The sequence below is a fragment of the Bos javanicus genome, chromosome 3 (genome assembly GCF_032452875.1).
Source record: "Bos javanicus breed banteng chromosome 3, ARS-OSU_banteng_1.0, whole genome shotgun sequence".
Taxonomy (NCBI): Eukaryota; Metazoa; Chordata; class Mammalia; order Artiodactyla; family Bovidae; genus Bos; species Bos javanicus.
This window is the reverse complement of record NC_083870.1, coordinates 43,697,942-43,721,414: the sequence shown is the minus strand read 5'-3', so window position 1 is coordinate 43,721,414 and position 23,473 is coordinate 43,697,942. Positions and strand designations below refer to the sequence as shown.

General features: G+C 34.7%; 1 protein-coding gene across 1 annotated transcript in view; it reads left to right on the top strand.

The window, feature by feature from the left end:
• Positions 1 to 22,762, top strand: part of AGL (amylo-alpha-1, 6-glucosidase, 4-alpha-glucanotransferase) — a 77,908-nt gene extending 55,146 nt beyond the window's left edge. The window contains exons 26-34 of the mRNA XM_061411102.1: positions 1,524 to 1,749; positions 2,930 to 3,041; positions 7,226 to 7,361; positions 8,379 to 8,491; positions 9,315 to 9,526; positions 10,825 to 10,922; positions 12,921 to 13,008; positions 13,108 to 13,241; positions 20,077 to 22,762. Coding sequence (XP_061267086.1) covers positions 1,524 to 1,749; positions 2,930 to 3,041; positions 7,226 to 7,361; positions 8,379 to 8,491; positions 9,315 to 9,526; positions 10,825 to 10,922; positions 12,921 to 13,008; positions 13,108 to 13,241; positions 20,077 to 20,194 — 1,237 coding nt within the window. The 3' untranslated portion in view covers positions 20,195 to 22,762. The remainder of the gene's footprint in view (positions 1 to 1,523; positions 1,750 to 2,929; positions 3,042 to 7,225; positions 7,362 to 8,378; positions 8,492 to 9,314; positions 9,527 to 10,824; positions 10,923 to 12,920; positions 13,009 to 13,107; positions 13,242 to 20,076) is intronic.
• Positions 22,763 to 23,473: the final 711 nt, after the last annotated feature.

Sequence of the window (23,473 nt, the reverse complement as noted above, 5' to 3'; positions counted from 1 at the left end):
CCTGTGCTGAATTCCCTGAGTCCAAACCTGGAGGTGGAAAGGCAGAGTTGACAGATGGAAATCTGTGTTTTTGCAGGGGCTTCAGTGATTTCCAGTGGCCTAAGACTGAAGTTTGAAATCACTGCTCTACAAGTTAAAACCTGTAGCAAAAAAAAGCATTTTTTTTTAATATTTTTGTTTTGATGTCACCTGTTTTGTATGACCTGTAAGCTAAGAATGGTTTTTACCTTTTTAAAGAATTATTGAAAGAAGAAGAATGCATGATCGCACTATGTAAGGTCAACAAAGCCTAAAATATTTACGTCTGGCCTTTTACAGAAAAATAGTTTGCCTACCCCGATCTAGAAGACTTCCCAGAAGATAATACGTTTGTTAGAGTAGTGCTAACTACTATGAATTATAAGCCATTAAATTTCAAGGGCTTTTCATAAACAAAATTTATGATTTTCTGATCCTATATGGGTGTTCAGGAGGCAGTTTTCCACATGGTGGTTAAGGGATATAGCCTCCTTTATCTGCATGATATACAATCTTCCAGGACCTCTGGGTCTCTCCGGTCAGCTGGCAGAAAGGGAAAGAGATCCTGGGGAAAACACTCCTGTTCCATGCAGTTACGTTTTTTTTTTTTTCCTGGAGAATGCCGTCATCTGACTGGGACCTTTAGGAAAGCCATTTTGGTGGACATATGTCTGTCTCTACCACAGATAGTTCTGCTTCCACCCTCTGCAGAGATGTTCATGGATAGAGGACTTTTTACTCAACTTCCATGTGTATGACATGTTCTGGATAATTAAAATCGCTAGTATTCTGACCTTTTATTAATTGGAAGTGTCACTCTCCACACTAACACTTCTGTACTGCAGAAAATAAAAAAGCTCCTTTTACACAATTATTTAAGAGAGAGGTATTACCGGATACACAGAATTAATTAAATTTCTAAATGGTTTTAGCAAAAAAAAAAACAAACTTTAAATGACTTTTCCAAGGTTATACAGATGGCAACACTAGGATTTAAATCTCAGTCTTAATTCTCAGTTTCATGCTCTTCTTAGAAAGCCATCTTACAAAGTTGCCTTTTGGTATATGATGGTAGAATAATATGTTGAAAGATAAAATATTCTCTACAAGTTTTTGAAAATGAATTATGTTTTTCAAGGTCAGTTTACCTTTAATTTTCTTATGTGTTTGCTTTATTTTTGGTATCTGCCATTCAAGATAATAAAATTCCTGTTCTTTTGAGTCATGAGGGACCTTAAAAATCATCTGGTCCCAAACTCCACAAATGGAAAAAATCTCTCCCAGAGGATAAGTCATACAGATTGTTAGAGAAAAAGGCAAAGCAAGGATCAAGGTTCCTGACTTTTAATTCAGTGCTTATTCTATATTATGACCACTTTCTGCATGAAAATACAAAGAAATAAGAGAAAATAATAAAAAATAATGATCACCCAAAGTGACTTTTTTGCCTTTAGTTTTTTAAGTGATTTTCATGTCGAATGATTCACCTAATTCTGTTGTTTTAGGAATATCATTTTAGCATTTGCTAGTACCCTGAGACATGGCCTCATTCCTAATCTCCTGGGTGAAGGAACTCACGCTAGATATAACTGCCGGGATGCTGTGTGGTGGTGGCTGCAGTGTATTCAGGACTATTGTAAAATGGTTCCAAATGGTCTGGACATTCTCAACTGCCCAGTTTCCAGAATGTATCCTGCAGATGACTCTGTTCCTTTGTCTGCCGGCACAGTGGTAAAGATCATTTCTTAAAATAATTTTTTCCTGAATAAGTTTACTTTCTAATATAAAAGTACATGTAATTAAGAATCTGAGTCTTACAATTCTTCAAATATTGGTGTTTATTTAGCACCTGCTGCTACTGTGAGAGACTGCAGAGATGACTTATTCTTTACCTGATGAGCTTGCAATACGGTAGAAGAGGTCATGTGTATATATTAATAATATAATCATTGCAAAAAGAAATATATGGGAAGTGCCTCTTTTAGTCTCATAAAAGAAAGATGATCTCTTAGTGGGATCAGGGAGGACTACAGAAAATAATTAAAATTTCACCTAAACTAACCTCAAAAAGTGAGTAGGATTTCATCAGAGATGAGGGAAATTATAAGAAGGCATTAAAGATGAAAAGAATAATAAAAGCACAGGGTGGATTGAAGCACAGCTTAGGACATACTGCTCCATCCGGTGTTTGGCTTTTTGTGTAGGGCACCTGCCAGGTAGTAAGGGATTGTGGAAAGTGGGGGCCAAATTGTGGAGAACCTTGGCTACCAATCCAGGGAGTTCAGAGTTTCTCTTATGTGCAGTGCAGAATGAATAAACATTTGTGTATGTTCTTTCCCCAGTCAAGAATGTACAGAATATTGTACTTTTGCCACATCTGATCTGCATTTATGTTACAGTTTACTTGGGTGGAGGGCTTCTAGGCTACCTCAGGGCTAGCTCTATGATGTTTATATCATGAAGTGTTTGAAGAATATTTGTCCCCAAATTTTTTAATGTAAGCGCATTACCATTTTAGTATATAATTTGTCTCCATTGCTATGTATGTGGATGAATTGGAGCAATGCCAGTTTAAAACTCAGATTTCTACATAATAAGCTGGATTTGTTTATTAGTTGAACTGTTTAACAGATCACAACTCACAAGATTCTTTTTCATGTATCAGCAGAATTACAGATTATTTCATGTCACAGAAATTTATAGTTAAAACTACAATATGTTAAATATTCACATGCAAAAGGTCTGCTGTATTATATGATGTATAAAGGCTGCTGCTTTCCCCAGTGCCACCCCTGATCCCTATTTCTTCTTTTAAGGGAAAATACATGTTTTCACAAAACTTCAGTTGTAGAATTTGGAAGAAGATAAGAAAAATGTAATTTCTAACAGGTAACATCCATGTTTCAAACAGGATCAACCATTGTTTGAAGTAATACAGGAAGCTATGCAAAGACACATGCAGGGCATACAGTTCCGAGAAAGGAATGCTGGTCCACAGATAGATCGGAACATGAAGGATGAAGGTACATAACTTTTTTTTTTTTTTTTTTGGCCGCGCTGTGCAGCCTGTGGGATCCTAGTTCCTTGACCAGGAATTGAACCCTCACCCCCTGCAATGGGAGTACAGAGTCTTAACCGCTGGACCACCAGGGATGTCCCATTAAGGTACATAACTTTAGGTACATAATAAAGATTTACTGATGAGATGAAATTAAACCTTGAAATTGTTCATTTATTCAACAAGTATTTTATTTGTGTATAATACTTCAGAATATAACAATGAAAAAGGTTAAGAGTTTCTGATCTTGCCAGCTTAGTTTTAGTTTCTGGAGGAAAGATAAAACTGAACTGAGACTGTTTTCTAAAGTGGTTGTAACATTTTGCACTCCCACCAGCAAACTGGACAGATCATTTCTCCACATCCTTGCCAGAATTTGGTAGGGTTTTTTTTGTTTATTTTTAGCTATTCTGGTAGACATGTTCAGTTCAGTTCAGTAGCTCAGTTGTGTCCGACTCTTTGCGACCCCATGAATCGCAGCACGCCAGGCCTCCCTGTCCATCACCAACTCCCGGAGTTCACTCAGACTCACATCCATCAAGTCGGTGATGCCATCCAGCCATCTCATCCTCTGTCGTCCCCTTCTCCTCCTGCCCCCAATCCCTCCCAGCATCAGAGTCTTTTCCAATGAGTCAACTCTTTGCATGAGGTGGCCAAAGTACTGGAGTTTCAGCTTTAGCATCATTCTTTCCAAAGAAATCGACCGCTATATATTGTGTTTTGGATTTGCATTTTCCTATTAATAGTATTGAACATCTGTTCATGTGCTTATTTTCCATCCCTACCCCTTTTTTGATGATAAAACTGTTTTATCCCTTTTCTAATTGGATTGCTTGGATTTTTTTACTATTGAGTGTATGTGGTAAAATACATGTTTACCATTTTTATCATAAAATACATCATTTTAGCCTTCTTTAAGTGTATAGTGCAGTGACTCTAAATATATTCACACTGTTTTCAACCATTACTGCTATCCATCTCCAGAACTTTTTGTCATCCCAAACTGAAACTCCCACCCAGTTAACAGTAATTCCTCATTCTTTCCTCCCCTCAGTTCCTGGAAATTGCTAATCTGTTTTCTGTCTCTGTGAATTTGATTATTATTGGTACCCCAAATAAATGGAATTACATGATTTTTGTCCTTTTATGTCTGGCTTATTTCAGTTAACATTGGTATATCAGAGCTATATCTACTGTACTTTTATGCCCTTTGTTTAAACACTACCACATTCTTTTCCAGAATTACTGCACCAGTCTCTATTCCCGTTACCAACCAAAGTGTCTTCTTATGTAGCCCCAAGCCCAACATCATTTGGCATTATCTAATGCTGAATATGGTTATAAAACCATATGTAGTTGTTTTTACTTGTAATTCTCCTGTTATTAAATTTGAATATTTTCTCATATGTTTATTGCGTCTTTGGAAAGTTTCCTTTTCTATAAACTGTTTATTCCTATTCTATACCTTTATTCATCTTTCTTTTAGCATTCTGATATTTTTCATGTTGTTTACCAGGAGTTTTTTGTTTACTCTAAGTACTTGTCCATCATTAATTTTAGAATTATACAGACCTTTTCCCAACTTATCTGTCATATCCTTCACCATATTTTATTTCAGAAATCCTACCCAACCTTCATATCACAAATATAATCTCTCACATTGACTTTTATTAACTGTGTGTGGTTTTGCGTTCTACAGATATTTTTTAAAGAAACTATTTATTCCACTTTAATCCATTCTATTTTTGTTCCTGTGATTCTTGTTTTTATGACCTATAGCTGTATTAATTTTTCACGTCTGTACTCATTTCCTTGTTAAAATCTATATACTGACCCCTAACAGATTAAGTAACTTAGTGTATGCACCTCTCCCCCAATCCCTGTTTGATATTATCTAGGTGAAATTTCAGTTTGAATTGTTGTGACTATTCTTCTTTTTCTTTTCCTTGGTTATTGCTATTTTTAGGCAACAATAAACTTTGATGTATAATTTGATCATGTTTTCATCCCCTGTCTGTTACTATATCCTCCAACATTTATTTCTTTCCTTATTAGAATTAGTCAAATGAGCTTATTTATTTATGTTAGTATATGAAAACTTCAGAACAATTCCTACTACTACAGCGTCTTGCTGTAGTTATTTTTATTGTTGCTATGTTAGTATTTTTATTGTTGCTATATGAGTATTTTTAAAGTAATTTGCATGTCAGACACAATTTACCAACCGAACAACAACAGCAGTTTACATGTCAAACCCACCAAGGCCTTGAATGACTGGCAGTATTTTTATTATGCCCTCATATTTAAATGACAGATTAGACATAAATGCTTTTTTCCTTCAGTGCTTTAGAAAATATTATTCTATTGATGTCTTACTTCCAGTATAGCTATTGAAAGTTTTATGGACCTATACTTCATTCTATTAGAAGTGATTGCTCTTTCTTTTTTGAAGTTTTAGAACCATCTGTTTGTCTTAATTTGGGATTTTACTCTAACTTTTCTTATCTGCTTCCTGTGGTCCTCTATGAGCTCTTTTGATCTGAGATTTACTATTTCTTTTCACTTTCTGAGGCTACTTTTGTCTGGGTATCTTCTTGTTTATTTCTATCCCCACAGCTTTTCTTCTGTTGTCTGCCTTTAACCACTCCTGCTGCCTCTGGAGAATTTTTCCATCTTGTCTTCCATCTCAGTAATTTCACTCTTAGCTCTATCCATCTACTATTTAGTCCCTTTACTATCACTTTACTGTTTTCCTTATTTCAACTATTAAAAACTCCAGGCCTAACATCTCCACTTAGTCATTTTTAATGTCTTTTGTTCCTACTTCATGTTAATAGTCTCTTGCTTATGTTTGAGGATATTTGTTTTGCTTATTGCGTGCTACTGATACAGTAATTCTGTTTCATGTGAAATATGTTACTCAACTCCTCTCTCATCTAGTCTTTAGACTCCTCTGCTATTGAAGGTTTGTCTTTTCCCAATAAGCTCATATTCCCTTGATTATCAGTTCTCTGTAGCAGTCTTCTTAAGTTGTAAAACAACAGCTTTAAGAGCCAAGGTAAAATAGAAGTCCAAAGAGGCAGGTCATGTCTCACCTGTTTTCGTTAGTTTCTCCCAAACATTATGTGAGTTCCTCACATCAGTACCTCACACATACTTCTCTGTAGTTTCTCCAGGGTTGATTATGGAGAGGGCACCAATAGTCTGGAATACTTTGGCAGCTCATCAGGAAGTGCAAAGATAGATTTTCTATTCACTTTATGCATTTGAAACAGCCTGTTCACTCATAGTCATTTTGACTTGTGTACCTTTTTGTGTGCATTCTTATGACTTTGTGGCCAAATCTCAGAGATTTAGTCACTATACATTGACTGTCCAGTTATTTAGTATCAAGTAAATTAAAAAGCTCTTTGCCTTTGTGTATCACTTGACAAACATTTTCCAAAAACTAGTACCTCTATTCCTAGTTCATGATAGAGGAAATAGGAACAGGAGGTAAAAGGAGCCTGCCCAAGGAGGTGCATCAGCCATCCATTAATAAACATAAGGGAAGCATTCAATCTCACCAGTACTCAAACAAATTTATATTAAAGTAGATCATTGTATATATATATACACCACATCTTCTTTATCCATTCATCTGTTGGTGGGCATTTAGGTTGTTTTCATGTCTTGGCTATTGTAAATAGTGCTGCTATGAATATTAGGGTATCTTCTTGAATTGAATATATGTATCTTCTTGAATTACAGTTTTCATCTTTTCTGGATATATGTCCAGGAGTGAAATTACTGGATCATATGGTAGTTCTATTTTTAGTTTTTTAAGGAATTTTCATACTGGAATGAGCCAGTGAACAGTTTTGAACATGAATGACATGACCTATCTTGTGTATTAAAAATATAGTGACTGCACCAATTTACTTTCCCACCAATATTTGTACATGGGTACCCTTTTATCCACATCCTCTCCAACATTTGTTATTTGTAGACTTTTTGATGATAGCCGTTCTGACGGGTGTAACATGATACTTCATTGTAGTTTTGAGTTGCACATCTTCAACTTTTAAGGTATTACCAAATTGATCTCCAGAGTGATTTTCCTAATTTATTATATTCCTTTTAAATTTTATAAATGATTTTTTTTTTTAGGTTTTAATATTACTGCAGGGGTTGATGAAGAAACAGGATTTGTTTATGGAGGAAATCGCTTCAATTGCGGTACCTGGATGGATAAAATGGGAGAAAGTGACAGAGCTAGAAACAAAGGAATCCCAGCCACTCCAAGGTAGTGTTTGTTTATAGTGTTTATATAATGATATCATTTGTAAAGTGATACACTTGTGGAATCTTTTATTCTATTAACCATGAAGTGTTCTTAAATCAGTCAACGTTTTCCTTCCTTCCTCCCACTTCCCCTTCCCCGTACTCCTTTCTCTCCCCCAATATACACATACACAATCCTCTTGATATGTAATCAGGTAAAGCTATCTGTTCTCTTCTGGATGTTCTCATGGATTGATTCCCTACAAGCACCTCAAAGGAAAGTTTTATGATTCATTATCCCCATGGTTAAGACATTTCTTTATAACCTGAAGTATTTTCACTGTTATAAATATTTCATTATTATTATCTCTTGTAAATACAGAAAACAACCAGTTGTCCTGTCTTTTATGAAATCCTTTCACTGTCTAAATATTTTCCCCTTCATTTTTAAATCTTTTATCTCATCATTTCTCTTTATTATTTTAAGCTCTTACTACAGTATAAAGTCTAAGAAACTATTTTCTTATCCAAATTTTATCTTCAATCAGAAACGTCAAAAAAAATTGTTGAATAGAAGTTGTCATTATTTATTTTGCATGTTCTTTTTAAAAACCTATTTATTTTGACGAATTATTAGATCTTGAACTTCCCTTTCATTTTCCTTAAAAATGAGCTTTGAAATTATGATGCTTACCTTCTCTGGCTTTCTTTAGTCCTATATCCTATATTTTCTATCTTTTCTCTGGAATTCTGCCTCAATATTCTTTGATTCCTACTTCTGCCTTTTTCCAGAAGCTATCTCCTTTTACTCCATAATCTGTATTCTACTTCATAGAATTTTTTAAAAATAAGATGCTAAGCAATCCAAAAGTAATAAAAGGAGAAATTTCTTATATATGCCACACACTTCCTATAAAGTAAGGATTTTTATAGTCATTTTTACATTAGTTATATAATTCTTGAAAATTATTTTTTGAATGCCCTTTAAATAGTGCTTAAATTATTCATTGTACAGAATAAAATTTATTTTTAATTTTAGAGATGGATCTGCTGTGGAAATTGTGGGCCTGAGTAAATCTGCTGTTCGTTGGTTGCTGGAATTATCCCAAAAAAATATTTTTCCTTATCATTATGTTACAGTGAAACGACATGGTAAACTATTTCTTTTGTTTCCAAAGAAAATCCAATGACTGTCTGTATGCTTAATCTACATAATCATCATGTGACTCAATGAACTAGTATTAGAAAACCCTTAAGATTAAAAGGAAAGACAAACCATTAATTTACTAGTATGAAAATTGTAACAAACCTGATTACTAACTATATTTTTATAGCAACTTTGAACTGACATATGAATAGCATCATACTTATTTTTTTTCCTTGATATGACTATGATCGGGTCAACTTTTGGTGAACAATTATGAAATCTTTACATTTTTTTTTTCTGAAACAGTGCTGTGCATTAGAAATATAATTTAAGCCACATATGTAATTTAAAATTTTCTAGTACCTACATTTTAAAAAGTTAAAAGAAACAGGTGAAATTAATTAATGATTATATTTTCATTAACTTAGTATATATCAAATATTATTTCAACATGTAATCACTATGAAATTATTCATGACTGTTTTACATTCTTTTGAGGGGTACTGTGTCTTAGAAATATAGTATATATTTTACATTTCTAGCACCTCTCAATTCAGACTAGCCTCCTTTCAAGTGCTAAATAAAGATAATTTTATCAATAGTAAGAGTGACCCAAACAAATGATCTGGGATCATTTATTGGAGTCTAATCCTTTTTCAATAATACAGTGAAAGATAATTTTTAATTTCTGGCTAGTGTCCTTCAAATGACCCTGACACTTTCCAAAAAAGTGTATAATTTATTGACTAAATATTACTCTTCAGCTTTAACTAAATGTTTGAGTTTCTCTGAATGCTTAAAACTGCCAGGTCTTTTATAATGTTTCAGGAAAGCTGGTGAGAGTCTCATATGATGAATGGAACAGAAAAATACAAGAGAACTTTGAAAAGTTATTTTATGTGTCAGAAGACCCTTCAGATGTCAATGAAAAGCATCCTAACCTGGTGCACAAGCGGGGCATATACAAAGACAGCTATGGAGCATCAAGCCCTTGGTGTGACTACCAGCTCAGGCCTAATTTTACCATAGCAATGGTTGTGGTGAGTGATTTGCTTTGTTCTTTTCAAATTTCAAAAATGTTATGATAGGGTTTATTTAGTTCTTTATTCTCATTTGTTCTCAAATTCATTGAATTTGTTTAAAAATGAGTTATTTACTAGCTAGTTTTATATGATCTTTTCTCACATCCATGTACTAACCAGGCCCAACCCTACTTAGCTTCCGAGATCAGAGATCAGGTGCATTCAGAGTGGTATGGTCATAGACCATATGGTCTTTTCTAATGAATAAAGCATAACACCCTTAACTATAACATTTGATGTAAAAAAATAGAAAATAATGGGTGATGACTAACGAAGTTCTCAGTGTTTTTACATCATAACATATAGAAAATGATGATTTTTAAAAAAGGAAAATGATGATATTTGTACAACACACTGGGTGAAATGGATCAGGTTGCTGCCAGATCCACCCGCTTCAGTGAGCCCCAGACCCCACCCAGCTGTGGGGAAAGCTGAGGGCGTCTGTTTCTCAGCACACCTGTGCCACGCCTCGGCTCACTAGTTGGAAACATCTGGACTAATGAACTAATATGAGTAGCTTCAATTCACATTCTGCTTTTTGCTGTTGTTGTATTGCTCTATTTAGTTCTGTCTACTCAAGAATGCTTGACTCTCCTTTTTTATCTATACTTTAGTCTAAAAATAAAGTACAATAAAACAGAGAAGGTATGTGTTCAACATCTGTGTCCGGATGTTGCCACCTTGTCAAAAAGAGTATTAAATATTGTATTATTAATTACAGTAGAATAAAAAATACAAAAGTACATAAAGGTAGCTTTGGTTCAGTGTGCATTGATTTTATTTAACATTTAAATTTAATGTGGATTTTTAGTCACTTAGTCATCTTTCTCTCCTCCTCTATATCACAAGCAAATGTGCTCATGCTATTCCAGTGCATATCCTTCTGTGTTTCATTATGACACTAAAAGCAAAAAATGAGTTCCAGGTGAACTTAAAGGAAGATAATGTAAATCTTATGTTCTGCCTTCATTGGTGCTGTGGCAACTTCCTTTTGGAACTAGTAAACTTTCTTAAAGTGACACAAGAAAACAATCACCCCAAACAGCTTTCCTAACCTCTAAGGCCAAGGTCAGTGCTTCTGAGTCAGCCTGATAGAATTAGGTCTGATTAGACATCTACACTCGATCTTCTGGACCTGCACTGTATTTTTAAAGTTTTCATTATTTTCCAGGTTTATAGTTTTTTTTTTTTTCTAATGTGTGTAGACACTAATTCCGTGATCTCAAAAAGTTTGTATATTTGTTAACACTCATTAGGCCCCTGAGCTCTTTACTACCCAAAAAGCATGGAAGGCCTTGGAGATGGCAGAAAAAAAATTGCTTGGTCCTCTTGGCATGAAAACTTTGGATCCAGAGTAAGTTATAAGTATTAAGAATGTAGTTCATATTATATTTAATGTATAATTATATTTAATTATATTAATATTGGCATGAAAACTGTGAATTAAGAGTAAGTCGAAATATGGGTGTTAAGAATGGTGTTGCTATTTTATTTCATCAAGTCATAATTTTTGCTTATCAATTAAATTTCTAAAGTTGCATTCAAACTGAATTTTTCAAAATGCCTTCTGTATCTTCATTAAGGGGCTCCCCTACTGGCTCAGTGGTAAACAACCCACCTGCCAGTGCAGGAGATGTGAGCCCCGATCCCTGGGTCAGGAAGATCCCCTGAGAAGGACACCAACCCACTCCAGTATTCTTGGTTGGAGAATCCCATGGACAGAGGAGCCTAGGGGGCTACAGTCCATGGGGTCACAAAGAGTCAGACACAACTTAGCAACTAAACAGCAACAACATCTTCAATAATCATCAGTGTTCAAAGTGGGCTTGTCCTAAATTCAATAATCAATAAAAGAATTTCAACTTTATAAAACTAAGGTGTCATATGAATATTTTCTAATGCCTATTTTTTCTGATCATAAAAGTCATATATGATTATTATGAACATTGGAAGCATAGATGTGTTGTTTCCTCAGAGACAATATTTTAGAAGTTGTTACTCCTAGTAGTTCCTCCTATAATTCTAAATAGTATGTGTTTGTAGCTATTTCTTGATTCCTTTAAATATTAGATGTTATTTGCTTACTTCTTGTGATGACAGATCACATCACTTCTTTTGATGACAGATTTAACTGTGTCGTTACCTCGCCCTGAACCCTTTCCATTTTCTCTAAATAATTACATCACTGTTTTTATTTAAGCCAATAAATAATTTTGTTTCTATGATTAAATGTTTATCTCATTTTTCATTTCTTTTCTTTTCCAATTTTTATTTTTTCTTGAGTTTATAATGATGTTTATATTTTCCTTCTACTGTTTTGCTTTAAAATTTGATGCCCATCATCATTTGCTTTCTGTTTCATATGTGAGAGATCCCCATTTTGTTGTAGCCTTACCTTTGTAGATTTTTCCTAACGTATTGTTTACTCATTTTACTCTTGAGATGCAAAATTTTATATGTGTGAACTTATCTGCATTCTAAAGTATTCTCAATGTTTTCAGAGATGGTAAGAACCACTGGTCAGAACTAAAACCCACAGAAAAAACATACTTATGTGATAAGGTCTATCTATCTCACTAAAAGAAAAAATGGAATAATTTAATTAAAGAGAGTATAGATAACTATCTTGTATTAAATATTGCAGTGTTTGTAACTTTGTTTAGTTTGTAAATATGTGTAAATTGTATTCAGTTGCTATTTATAATCTGGTAATCTACCAATTTTACTTAATTTTAAAATAACTTAATGGAGAAGTTTAAAAAACAGCCTTTCCAATATATAATAATTGGTAAAACTTTATCATTAATGTTCGCTAATTCAAATTATTATGTGTATATTTTAATTGTTATAAGTATACTAGGGGCTTCCCTTGTGGCTCAGACAGTAAGGAATCCGCTTGCAATGCAGGAAACCCAGATTCGATCCCTGGGTCGAGAAGATAATGCTGAAGAAGGGAATGGTTACCCATTCCAGTATTCTTGCCTGGAGAATTCCATAGACAGAGGAGCCTGGCGAGCTACAGTCCATGGGGTCGCAAAGAGTCGACTACAACTAAGCAACTAAGCACAAGTGAAATAATTAACTTTAACCAATATTTAGTGTCTCTGTGGAAGCAAGATATCTGAATATTTTATATTTTTTGTATTAGGTATTAAGCATTTGTTAATCATCCCCTAACACATTCTGAACTCAGTATATACTAATTTAGGGTTAGGTGGATGATGAGCTTTAGTCTATAGGTTGAAAGATAAAATAATTTTATTATTTCTTACCTTTTCCATTAGGAAATTTTTCTAATGCTTTTTATATAATGTCTGATCTTTTTTTAACCTAAATTTCAATCATTTTGCAGTGATATGGTTTACTGTGGAACTTACGACAATGCCTTAGACAATGACAACTATAATCTTGCTAAAGGTTTCAATTACCACCAAGGACCTGTAAGAATTTCTTTTTATTTCTTTGAGTTTTCAATTTGTTATTTTTCAAAGAATTTTAGATATTCACAGCTCCTTTCTCTTCACTTTTAAATTTTTCAGGAGTGGTTGTGGCCTGTTGGGTATTTTCTTCGTGCAAAATTGTACTTTTCCAGATTGATGGGTCCAGAGACTACTGCAAAAACTATATTTTTGGTTAAAAATGTCCTTTCTCGACATTATGTTCATCTTGAGAGGTAAGTCATTAGAGCATGTAATTTCTGAAACTAGTGTTTAGTGTTTAGACTTAAATTGAAGAAAGTAAGGAAAACCATTCAGGTATGACCTAAATCAAATCCCTTACGATTATATAGTGGAAGTAACAAATAGATTCAAGGGATTAGCTCTGATAGAGTGCCTAAAGAACTATGGACAGAGGCTCATGACACTGTACAGGAGACAGGGATCAAAACCATCCCAAGAAAAAGAAATGCAAAAAAGCAAAATGGCTACTTGAGGAGGCCTTACAAATAGCTGTGAAAAAAAGAGAAGCGAAAAGGAAAGATATACCCATTTGAATGCAGAGTTCCAAAGAATAGCAAGGAGAGATAAGAAAGCCTTCTTCAGTGATCAGTACAAAGAAATAGAGGAGATCTCCTCAAGAAAATTAGAGATACCAAAGGAACATTTCATGCAAAGATGTGCACAATAAAGGACAGAAATGGTATGGACCTAACAGAAGCAGAAAATATTAAGAAGAGGTGGCAAGAATACACAGAAGAACTGTACACAAAAAGATCTTCATGACCCAGATAATCACGATGGCGTGATCACTCATCTAGAGCCAGACATCCTGGAATACGAAGTCAAGTGGCCTTAGGAACCATCACTAAGAACAAAGCTAGTGAAGGTGATGGAATTCCAGTTGAGCTACTTCAAATCCTAACAGATGATGCTGTGAAAGTTCTGCACTCAATATGCCAGCAAATTTGGAAAACTCAGCAGTGGCGTCAGGACTGGGAAAGGTCAGTTTTCATTCCAATCCCAAAGAAAGGCAATGCCAAAGAATGCTCAAACTACCACACAATTGCACTCTTCTCACATGCTAGTAAAGTAATGATCAAAATTCTCCAAGCCAGTCTTCAACAGAACGTGAACCATGAAATTCCAGATGTTCAAGCTGGATTTAGAAAAGGCAGAGGAACCAGAGATCAAATTGCCAACATCCATTGGATCATTGAAAAAGCAAGAGAGTTCCAGAAAAACATCTACTTCTGCTTTAATGACTGTGCCAGAGCCTTTGACTGTGTGGATCACAGCAAACTGTGGAAAATTCTTAAAGAGACGGGAATACCAGACCACCTGACCTGCCTCTTGAAAAATCTGTATGTGGGTCAGGAAGCAACAGTTAGAACTGGACATGGAGCAACAGACCGGTTCCAAATCGTGAAAGGAGTCCGTCAAGGCTGTATATAATCACCCTGCTTATTTAACTTATATGCAGAGTACATCATGAGAAATGCTGGGCTGGATGAAGCACACACTGAAATCAAGATTGCCGGGAGAAATATCAATAACCTCAGATATGCAGATGACACCATGCTTATGGCAGAAAGTGAAGAAGACCTAAAGAACCTCTTGATGAAAGTGAAAGAGGAGAGTGAAAAAGTTGGCTTAAAGCTCAACATTCAGAAAACTGAGATCATGGCATCTGGTCCCAACACTTCATGGCAAATAGATGGGGAAACAGTGAAACAGTGACAGACTTTATTTTGGGGGGCTCCAAAATCGCTGCAGATGGTGACTGCAGCCATGAAATTAAAAGACACTTGCTCCTTGGAAGGAAAGTTATGACCAACCTAGACAGCATATTAAAAAACAGAGACATTACTTTGCCAACAAAGATCTGTCTAGTCAAAACTATGGTTTTTCCAGTAGTCACGTATGGATGTGAGAGTTGGACTATAAAGAAAGCTAAGCACCGAAGAATTGATGCTTTTGAACTATGGTGTTAGAGAAGACTTGAGAGTCCCTTGCACTGCATATAGATCTAACCAGTCCACCCTAAAGGAAACCAGTCCTTTTTATTCACTGGAAGGACTGATGCCGAAGCTGAAACTCCAATACTTTGGCCACCTGATGCGAAGAACTGACTCATTTGAAAAGTCCCTGATGCTGGGAAAGATTGAAGGCGGGAGGAGAAGGAGACACAAATGAGATGGTTGGGTGGCATCATGGACTCAATGGACATGCCTTTGAGTAAACTCCAGGAGTTGGTAATGGACAGGGAGGTCTGGCGAGCTGCAGTCCATGGGGTCACCCGACTAAGCAACTGAACTTAACTGAATGCTTAGTCAATTCATTAGCTATTAAGTAAATGGCATTTCCATAATATTTCTGTATATTCTATATATCACAATGAAATTTGAAAGCTTTACTCTTTAACACAAGTTCTATGTAATTTTCACCTTATTTTAATTATTTTAGATTGTTATTTAAACACAATATTGCATGATTAGTATGAGGGGGAAAAGCCTTTGGTTTTTAAAATTTATCTAATAGTTTTTGATATGGTTAGCACAGGATATATACAAAAACTAAAGGTTTAGGCTTGGCCTTTTGAGTTCACCTATTTAAACATATATTGATAAATGTTTTCATAAATGGTTTTATAATATTACAATTAAAATATCAGTGTTGGTGTTTTGAGTGTTTTAAAGCCATTTGTCATGTCCTTTGTCTGAACTATTAGCAGATAAATAGTATCGGAGTTATGTGCCTTTTTGGATGATATAACTCGGTCTTAATTTTACAAATTCTAGATTAAACCTAGATATATGTACATCTTATATGATGTACATATATCATATTTATAATATGCATGAACAACATAGATTTTATCTCCTCTACTACAGGAACACATGGGGCTTCCATCTATCACCATGAATGTTGTCAAAATTGTTTTTTCAAAGTTATTTTCATTAGCTTAAATACAGTCACAGAAATGGAGAAGGCAATGGCACCCCACTCCAGTACTCTTGCCTGGAAAATCCCATGGACGGAGGAGCCTGGTAGGCTGCGGTCCATGGGGTCATGAAGAGTCAGACACAGCTGAGCGACTTCACTTTCACTTTTCACTTTCATGCCTTGGAGAAGGAAATGGCAACCCACTCCAGTGTTCTTGCCTGGAGAATCCCAGGGATGGCAGAGCGTGGTGGGCTGCCGTCCATGGGGTTGCACAGAGTCGGACACAACTGAAGTGACTTAGCAGCAGCAGCAGCAGTCACAGAAACTTTAGTCCTGTCACACTTCTACCTCATCTAGAGATTAAGTCTGAAGTCTTTGTAATGTAAACGTTCTTATGTTCTGACCTTTATTGCACCACAATATTTCCCAATATTTGCATTACTTTTCTTTCTTCCCTTTTTTCCATGAGGAGTAAGAATATGTTGTACTGAAGAGATGATCTACTTTTGCCTATAATCCCATCCCTCCTCCCTGTTCCACATCCTTGTCAAAAGATTATCCTTACTTGGTATTCCACTTGATCCTTCCTTCCTAAGCTATGAAGATACCTGTCAGCCTACCCTAAAATAAAGTCCCTTCATACTGTTCCTACTTCAAGCTTTGTTTTATCATTCTGTTTTCTTTTCAGGATCCACATTTTCTATATGATTAGTTTTGTTTGTTTGTTTGTTTGTTTGCTTGCTGACACCAGTTCAGTTATCACCACATGCAAGCTGGCTTTTGTTTTGCTCTCACCACTCTGGTGAAGCCACTCAAGAAGATCCTTTCTGGTTCCCAGATCCTATGACTTCCTCTCAGTTCTCTTCTTTGACTGGCTATCTCGTTGCTTTTCTCTTTTCATGAAAAACCTATGCTAGCCATAGCATTAAATTTCCCTTGTTAACCTAATAACAGTAGCAATTATAATAATAGCAAATAATATTTATTGAGTACTTAGTATCTTCAGACATTGTTCTAAATGCATTCATATAACATTACTCATTTCATCCAAAAAGCTATATAAGATAGCTACTATAATTGTTTTCCGAGCATCACATCTCCCCTTAGTAGCTGCGTGGCTATGGGCAAGTTATTAAATTTCTCTAAGCCTCTGTTTCCTCATCTATTTAAGGTATGTGCTGGTGTTGTTTTGAGGATTGATTTATTAGTATGTATAACATGGACAAGATACTAACTCAGATATGAGCTACTATCTCCATTTTATAATGTAAGCTTAGAAAGTTAAGTAATTTATACACAGTCAAATGGCAAGTAATTTGGTAGAGCTCTTATTAAACTCCAGGCAATGTGGTTTCACGGACTGCGCCCTTAACCAATACACAATTGGCTCTATTTGCTGTTTTTCTGGCTTTGCTTTCTGGAACCTAAAAACACATTCATTGTCCAAAAAAATCTATCCTTGATCTTCTTTTCTTTTCTGTCTACTTGTCTTCTGTTATATTTCACCTAGTCTCACATCTTCACTCTTCAGGTAATTTTGAACTTTCATAAACTCCTCTTCTACTTTTCAGCTATTTAATAAACTTCTTAGCTTGAATGTCCTTCTGCCATCACTCATTTTCTCTCAGTTTTTTTTCCTATGCTTCCCATCTTTGTTACAGTATTACCATTATTCATGGTCTGCAAGCTCAGACACCCCAGGTTCTTTTTAACTTTACTTCATTACCTCTCCAGAACATCCAGATAGTGGTCAAGACTTGATTCTAGCTCTCCTCCTTTTAATAACCCACCGTCTTCCTTTCTTTGGCCAGTGCCTAGTCTGTAACTCATAATCTTTTCTCTGGACTAGGCAATTAGCTTCCATATTTCCACTCTTCTCTCTCCATTTTGTCTTATCATCCCAAGCAAGCTCAATCTTGTTGACATGTAACTCTCACAATTTTAATATTATGTTTAAAAATCTTTAGCAATTCCCCACCGGTTACAGAATGAAATCCAAATTCCTTAGTTTCCACAATTTTTTCTCCAGCTACCTTTCCATTTTTATTTCTTGCTGTTTCCTATAGCTACTTTTATGTCCATTAGCTTTAACTGTGAGCTTTGGATTAAAATTCTGTCCTTGCTGCTAATTTTCATGTGTGACTTTCAGCAAGTTACTTAACGTCTCTGAAATAAATTTCTTCATCTATAAAATGGGAATAATAATATCTCATTACTTGTCAAGATTAAATGAAAAGATAGAACAAAAATATTTGTCACAAATCAAGAAATGGTTTCACCTAAAGTATATTATTACTTTTTAAATTTTCTATAGAATCTGTAATAATGTCAGTATTCTCATTTTTGATGTTGATAAGTTGTATTTTCCTTTTTTTCCTGATCTGCCTGACTAGAAGCTTATCAATTTTATTGGTCTTCTTAAAGAACCAGCTTTTGAGTTCATCAAATTTTTTTCGTATTATTCAATTTTTATTTCATTGATTTCTATGCTAATTTTTATTATTCTCTTCTACTTATTTTAGGTTTATTTGTCTTTTTCTGTTTTTTTCAAGGTGTAAGTTGAGGTCATTGATTTAAAGACTTTTCTTCTTTTCTAGTATAGGTACTTAGTGCTAAATTTCCTTCTATGTACCAAATTAACAATACCCCAAAATTCTGATGTGTTATGTTTTTTTAATTCAGTTGAAAATACTTTCTGTTTTTCCCTTTAGCTTCTTCTTTGACTCATAGGTTATTTATAAAGGTGTTATTTAGTTTTCAAATATTTAGGAATTTTCCAGAGATGTTTCTATAACTGATTTCAAAGTTAATTCTGTTGTGGTCAAAAAATGTATTTTATATGACTAATCTTTCTAAACTTATTGATACTTACCTTATAACTCAAAATATGTTCTAACTAGGTCACTAAACTGCAAGTAGAAAAGTGTACCTTCTGTTATCATTGGATCGTGGTGTGGTTTAGGCGCTTAAGTTATGTCCAACTCTTGCAACCCCATGGACTGTAGCCCTGCCAGGCTCCTCTGTCCATGGGATTCTCCAGGCAAGAATACTGGAGTGGACTTCCATTTCCTTCTCCAGGGGATCTTCCCAACCCATGGACAGAACCCGGGTCTCCTGTGTTGCAGGCAGTCTTTACCAACTGAGCTACAAGGGAAGCCACGACACTGGATGGGGTGTTCTTAAAATGTCAACTAGGTTGATGAGCGTTAGTCACTCAGTTGTGTCTGACTCTGTGATCCCATGGACTGTGGCCTCCGGGGCTCCTCTGTCCATGGAATTTTCCAGGCAGGAATACTGGAGTGGGTTGCCATTTCCTTCTCCAGGGGATCTTCCTGACCCAATGATTGAACCCCAGTCTCCTGCATTACAGGCCAGTGTTGTACAAAATACTTACAGATTTTCTGTCTACTTGTTCTGTGAGTTACCTAGAAAGGTAACATTTTATTTTATAGTTATGGATTTGCCTATTTCTCCTTGAAGTTCTATGTGTTTCTGTTCTAGAAGAATAGCAATGATACCTACACATAGGGTTGCCGTTAGTATTAACTGAGATAATGTACATAAAGCACTAGTATTAGAACATAGTAAATGTACAATAAATATCAACTGTACTATTATTCAGGAAAATGAGAAATTTGTATAGAAATTTGGATTGTTTTTAATTGGCATTTTTTTCTAATCATTTTCCTAATCATTTCCTAATCATTTTTTCCTTCATCATTTCATGTTCATTTTATAATTTTGTCAAGATCAAACATAATACATTCATATAATTACAATTTGAGTCTCATAAACTTACTCTAAAAGAAATAAAATTAAGCCTGAGAGGATGTTTATCTCTATACTTTACATTACTTATAATGGTAGTGTCCTGTTTTCGATACTTAAAGGGACTCCTTTGTAATTGAAAGTCTTAAATCCTAAAGATTGAATGTCAAAGAATAATTTCAGTCTAAATTCTTTATACATAATCTTTAGTATAGCCTGTTTTATTTTGTAGTAAATGGGTACATATGATTGTTTTCTAAAAGAGAAGGCAAAATCACCAGCTATATTGCCTATTTTATTAACCCAACAAGATATATGTTTGATTATATCTCATAAAATGGCTCTTCTTTCTTTAAGATCCCCTTGGAAAGGACTTCCAGAGCTGACCAACGAGAATGGCCAATACTGCCCTTTCAGCTGTGAAACACAAGCCTGGTCAATTGCTGCTGTTCTTGAAACACTCTATGACTTATAGTTAGTTGACTCATGCATATATCTTAAGTATGCAACCAGTTGTATTGTTGAATGCAGTTATAATGTAATGTAAATGCTTTATATGCACATGCTAAAGTCATTTTTTAAATCTCATTCATATAATATTGATGCCCTAATAGGTAAGACTATAAAGCATTGGTTTAGCTAATGTAGTTTTTGATTTGAATAAGAAAAAAAATTATCACTACCAATGGAATGTTTGTCTTTTGAATTCAAGAAGTATTCCTCAGATGTCTAGAAATAAATAATTTGAAAGCCAGAGTTTGAAAAAGAAAAATCATGTAATATTCCTTTCATGCATAAGTGAAATGAAATATGAGAATGTAATAATGAAAGAAATGGAAAAGTATCTTTAAATGGTGGTATATATTTTCTTCAGTAACAGTATATACTGAATAAGCTGTGGTTAATTAATCTTCTCAACCTTTTATTAATAGTTTATCTGCTGCTGCTAAGTCGCTTCAGTCATGTCTGACTCTGTGCGACCCCATGGACGGCAGCCCACCAGGCTCCCCCGTCCCCGGGATTCTCCAGGCAAGAACACTGGAGTGGGTTGCCAATTCCTTCTCCAATGCATGAAAGTGAAAAGTCAAAGTGAAGTCGCTCAGTCGTGTCCAACTCTTCGAGACCCCATGGATTGCAGCCTACCAGGCTCCTCCATCCATGGGATTTTCCAGGCAAGAGTACTGGAGTGGGTTGCCATTGCCTTCTCCAATAGTATATCTAGCACCTTCCAAATTGCATTCAGAAGATATTAAATGAATATGGAATCATGGAAATGTCCACCTACAATATATGTTTGTAAGTGAAGCACAGATGTTTATAATGTGCTTTTATTTTTTTCACTGATAGTGTAATATGTTTTTAATACAACGAATTTCAACAGTATATTTAACATATATTTAATTGTGCTAATGATGCATAGGCTATATGAAAAAATCACAAAGTATTAGAAATTTATTTTCTAAGAAAATTTTTATAAAATTAGTCTTGAGTTCCACTTTCCTACTTTGAGATGGTTTACATTTTCATAATGCAAACCTTCAGACATATTTATGAGAATTTTAAAGAAAAAGGTACTATATTAATTTTCTAAAAATAACTCTTTTTAGTTTGTGTATAAAAGTGTATTATATTGGTTTCCTGTTAACTGAAAACTGTTGACAAGTTTAGCATGGAGAACAAGCTTAAAATAGAGATATGAATTCAGCAGTTATCTTGACTCCAGTAAAGTCACTTGAATAGCTTTTCATGTGATTTGAAGATAGCTTAAATCTGGAAAAGTCATAAAAGGAAAAAGACTTTTAACATTTGTATGATTTGACATTTTTAATATTACTTATTTTCTAGATGATTTTTTTTAATTATCTCTTTTTGTCTCAAGAAGGCACAATTAGATCATTATACTTTCAGCTGAAGGAAAATAGTTGCAAAAATCCATTTCATTATTCAGTTGTAATATTTATAGTTAAAATAGTGGTACAATAACACTTTTCTCACCTAGAAGTCATATGCCCAACTCCCTTAACTATGAGGAAGTAGTGAAAATATTGAAAAACAAGTAAGCTAAAACTTCTGGGTAATAAAAATATAAAAATGTTTCAGATGCCAAATACCCATGTTCAACCCTACGTTAGTGTTAACTGGCTTGGTTTTCTGGTTTCCCAACCTAAAGCAGATTGACTTCTACATAACTTCTTCATTGATTTCCAAGTTTTCCTTCCTTCTTCATTGTTCAATGTCTGACCTCTAGTTAGAAAAATGACCTTCCTTGAGAGGGAGAACCATTAGTTATCAAAGATTCACATAGTTCTGTTGTAATTAAACTTCTATATTAAAAGTGGTAAGAAAAGTAACTAAAGACCAACATTAAATCTGTTTTTAAAAAAAGCAAGAAGCAATGGCTGGCTGATGGTTAAATGTGATAAATAAGTAAATGAGTAAATTAATCTTAATAAATAAATAATAACAAGCTTACAATTTTCAAAACATAGCCATATTGGGTTATCTATGGTAGGGCAAATATCCACCTCACCAGTACATTTTTACGATATCACATTACACTAGAAAATTAAGCAATTCATATTTTTATTAGGAATATTAATGAAAGAATGTTATTATAATCTGCATGGCCTATTTTAAAGCTTAAGCATGTTACACATTATTTTATCAAAGATTGTTAAAATAATATTAATAGCTTTAGACTTTAGAGGAATAAATGTTGTTTGACTAAAAACATTTCAATAGAATACTTCATTCCTGTGTGGTTTTGAATGAGGTACCATTATATCACATACTGAGAATGGTTCTGTGCCCTGATTCTTAATTAATTCCGATCAGTCTTACTCTTTTACTTGAGAAGTTTGCCAGTTTAACCAGTATGCTGTGATAATTTAATATGTTTCACAGATAACTGAGGAGACATGAGACCTGTCATCCTGTCCATGAACGTATGTAATGCATTTCTGATACGTCTTCACCTGCTCGGTCTATAGGCAAATGTCACTTTTATGTCTGTGCCAAGAAAATAAAAATCTTTTCTAAAGGACTGTGTTTTGCGTTTATTATTTAGCAGTTAACTAATTTGTTGGTGCTTACTACTACCACTTATTCAGGACTTGCTTATTTTGGGTGCTTTATCTTTTTGCAGTATGTATGGAAACAAAGACAGGAGGAAGAATTTTAGGCTGTTTGGTAATTTATTTAATTAGCTATGTTGAAATTAGGAGCAAAGTGAACTCTTGATGTATAAATTGACCTATGTTGAGCATGTTAGCAGCTATACATACTCCAGGTATTTCTTGGAATCTTTTTCACTACTGTGAATTTTTTACCTTTCATGAGTATGAGTGAATTGGTCAAACTTGCCAAACTTATTTATAGAAATCTTCAATGCACCAAAATAATAAACTCATGCTTAAGTTGCTCAATTCAGGGGTTGTTTTTCCATTTGTATAAGACTTGCACTATTAAATGGTACTGATACTTTGTCATTTGGGCAGTTTTTTCCAAATATATATTTCTTAGCATATCTGGTATTGGGTTTGTCAGCTACAAATTGGCACTTAGCAAGAGCATTGCCAATGACAAGGCATCTGCCATCTGCCTCTACAGAGACTGAACCCCACGCTGCTGTAGCTGTTGACCTTCAACACCCCCTGAGGGAGTTCAGGGTGGAGTGAGGCACTCTGTGCTCCAGGGAATCTGGTGGGACAGGTCTTTAGATAGTTGGATGCTTTTAGGAACAGATTCTATGATC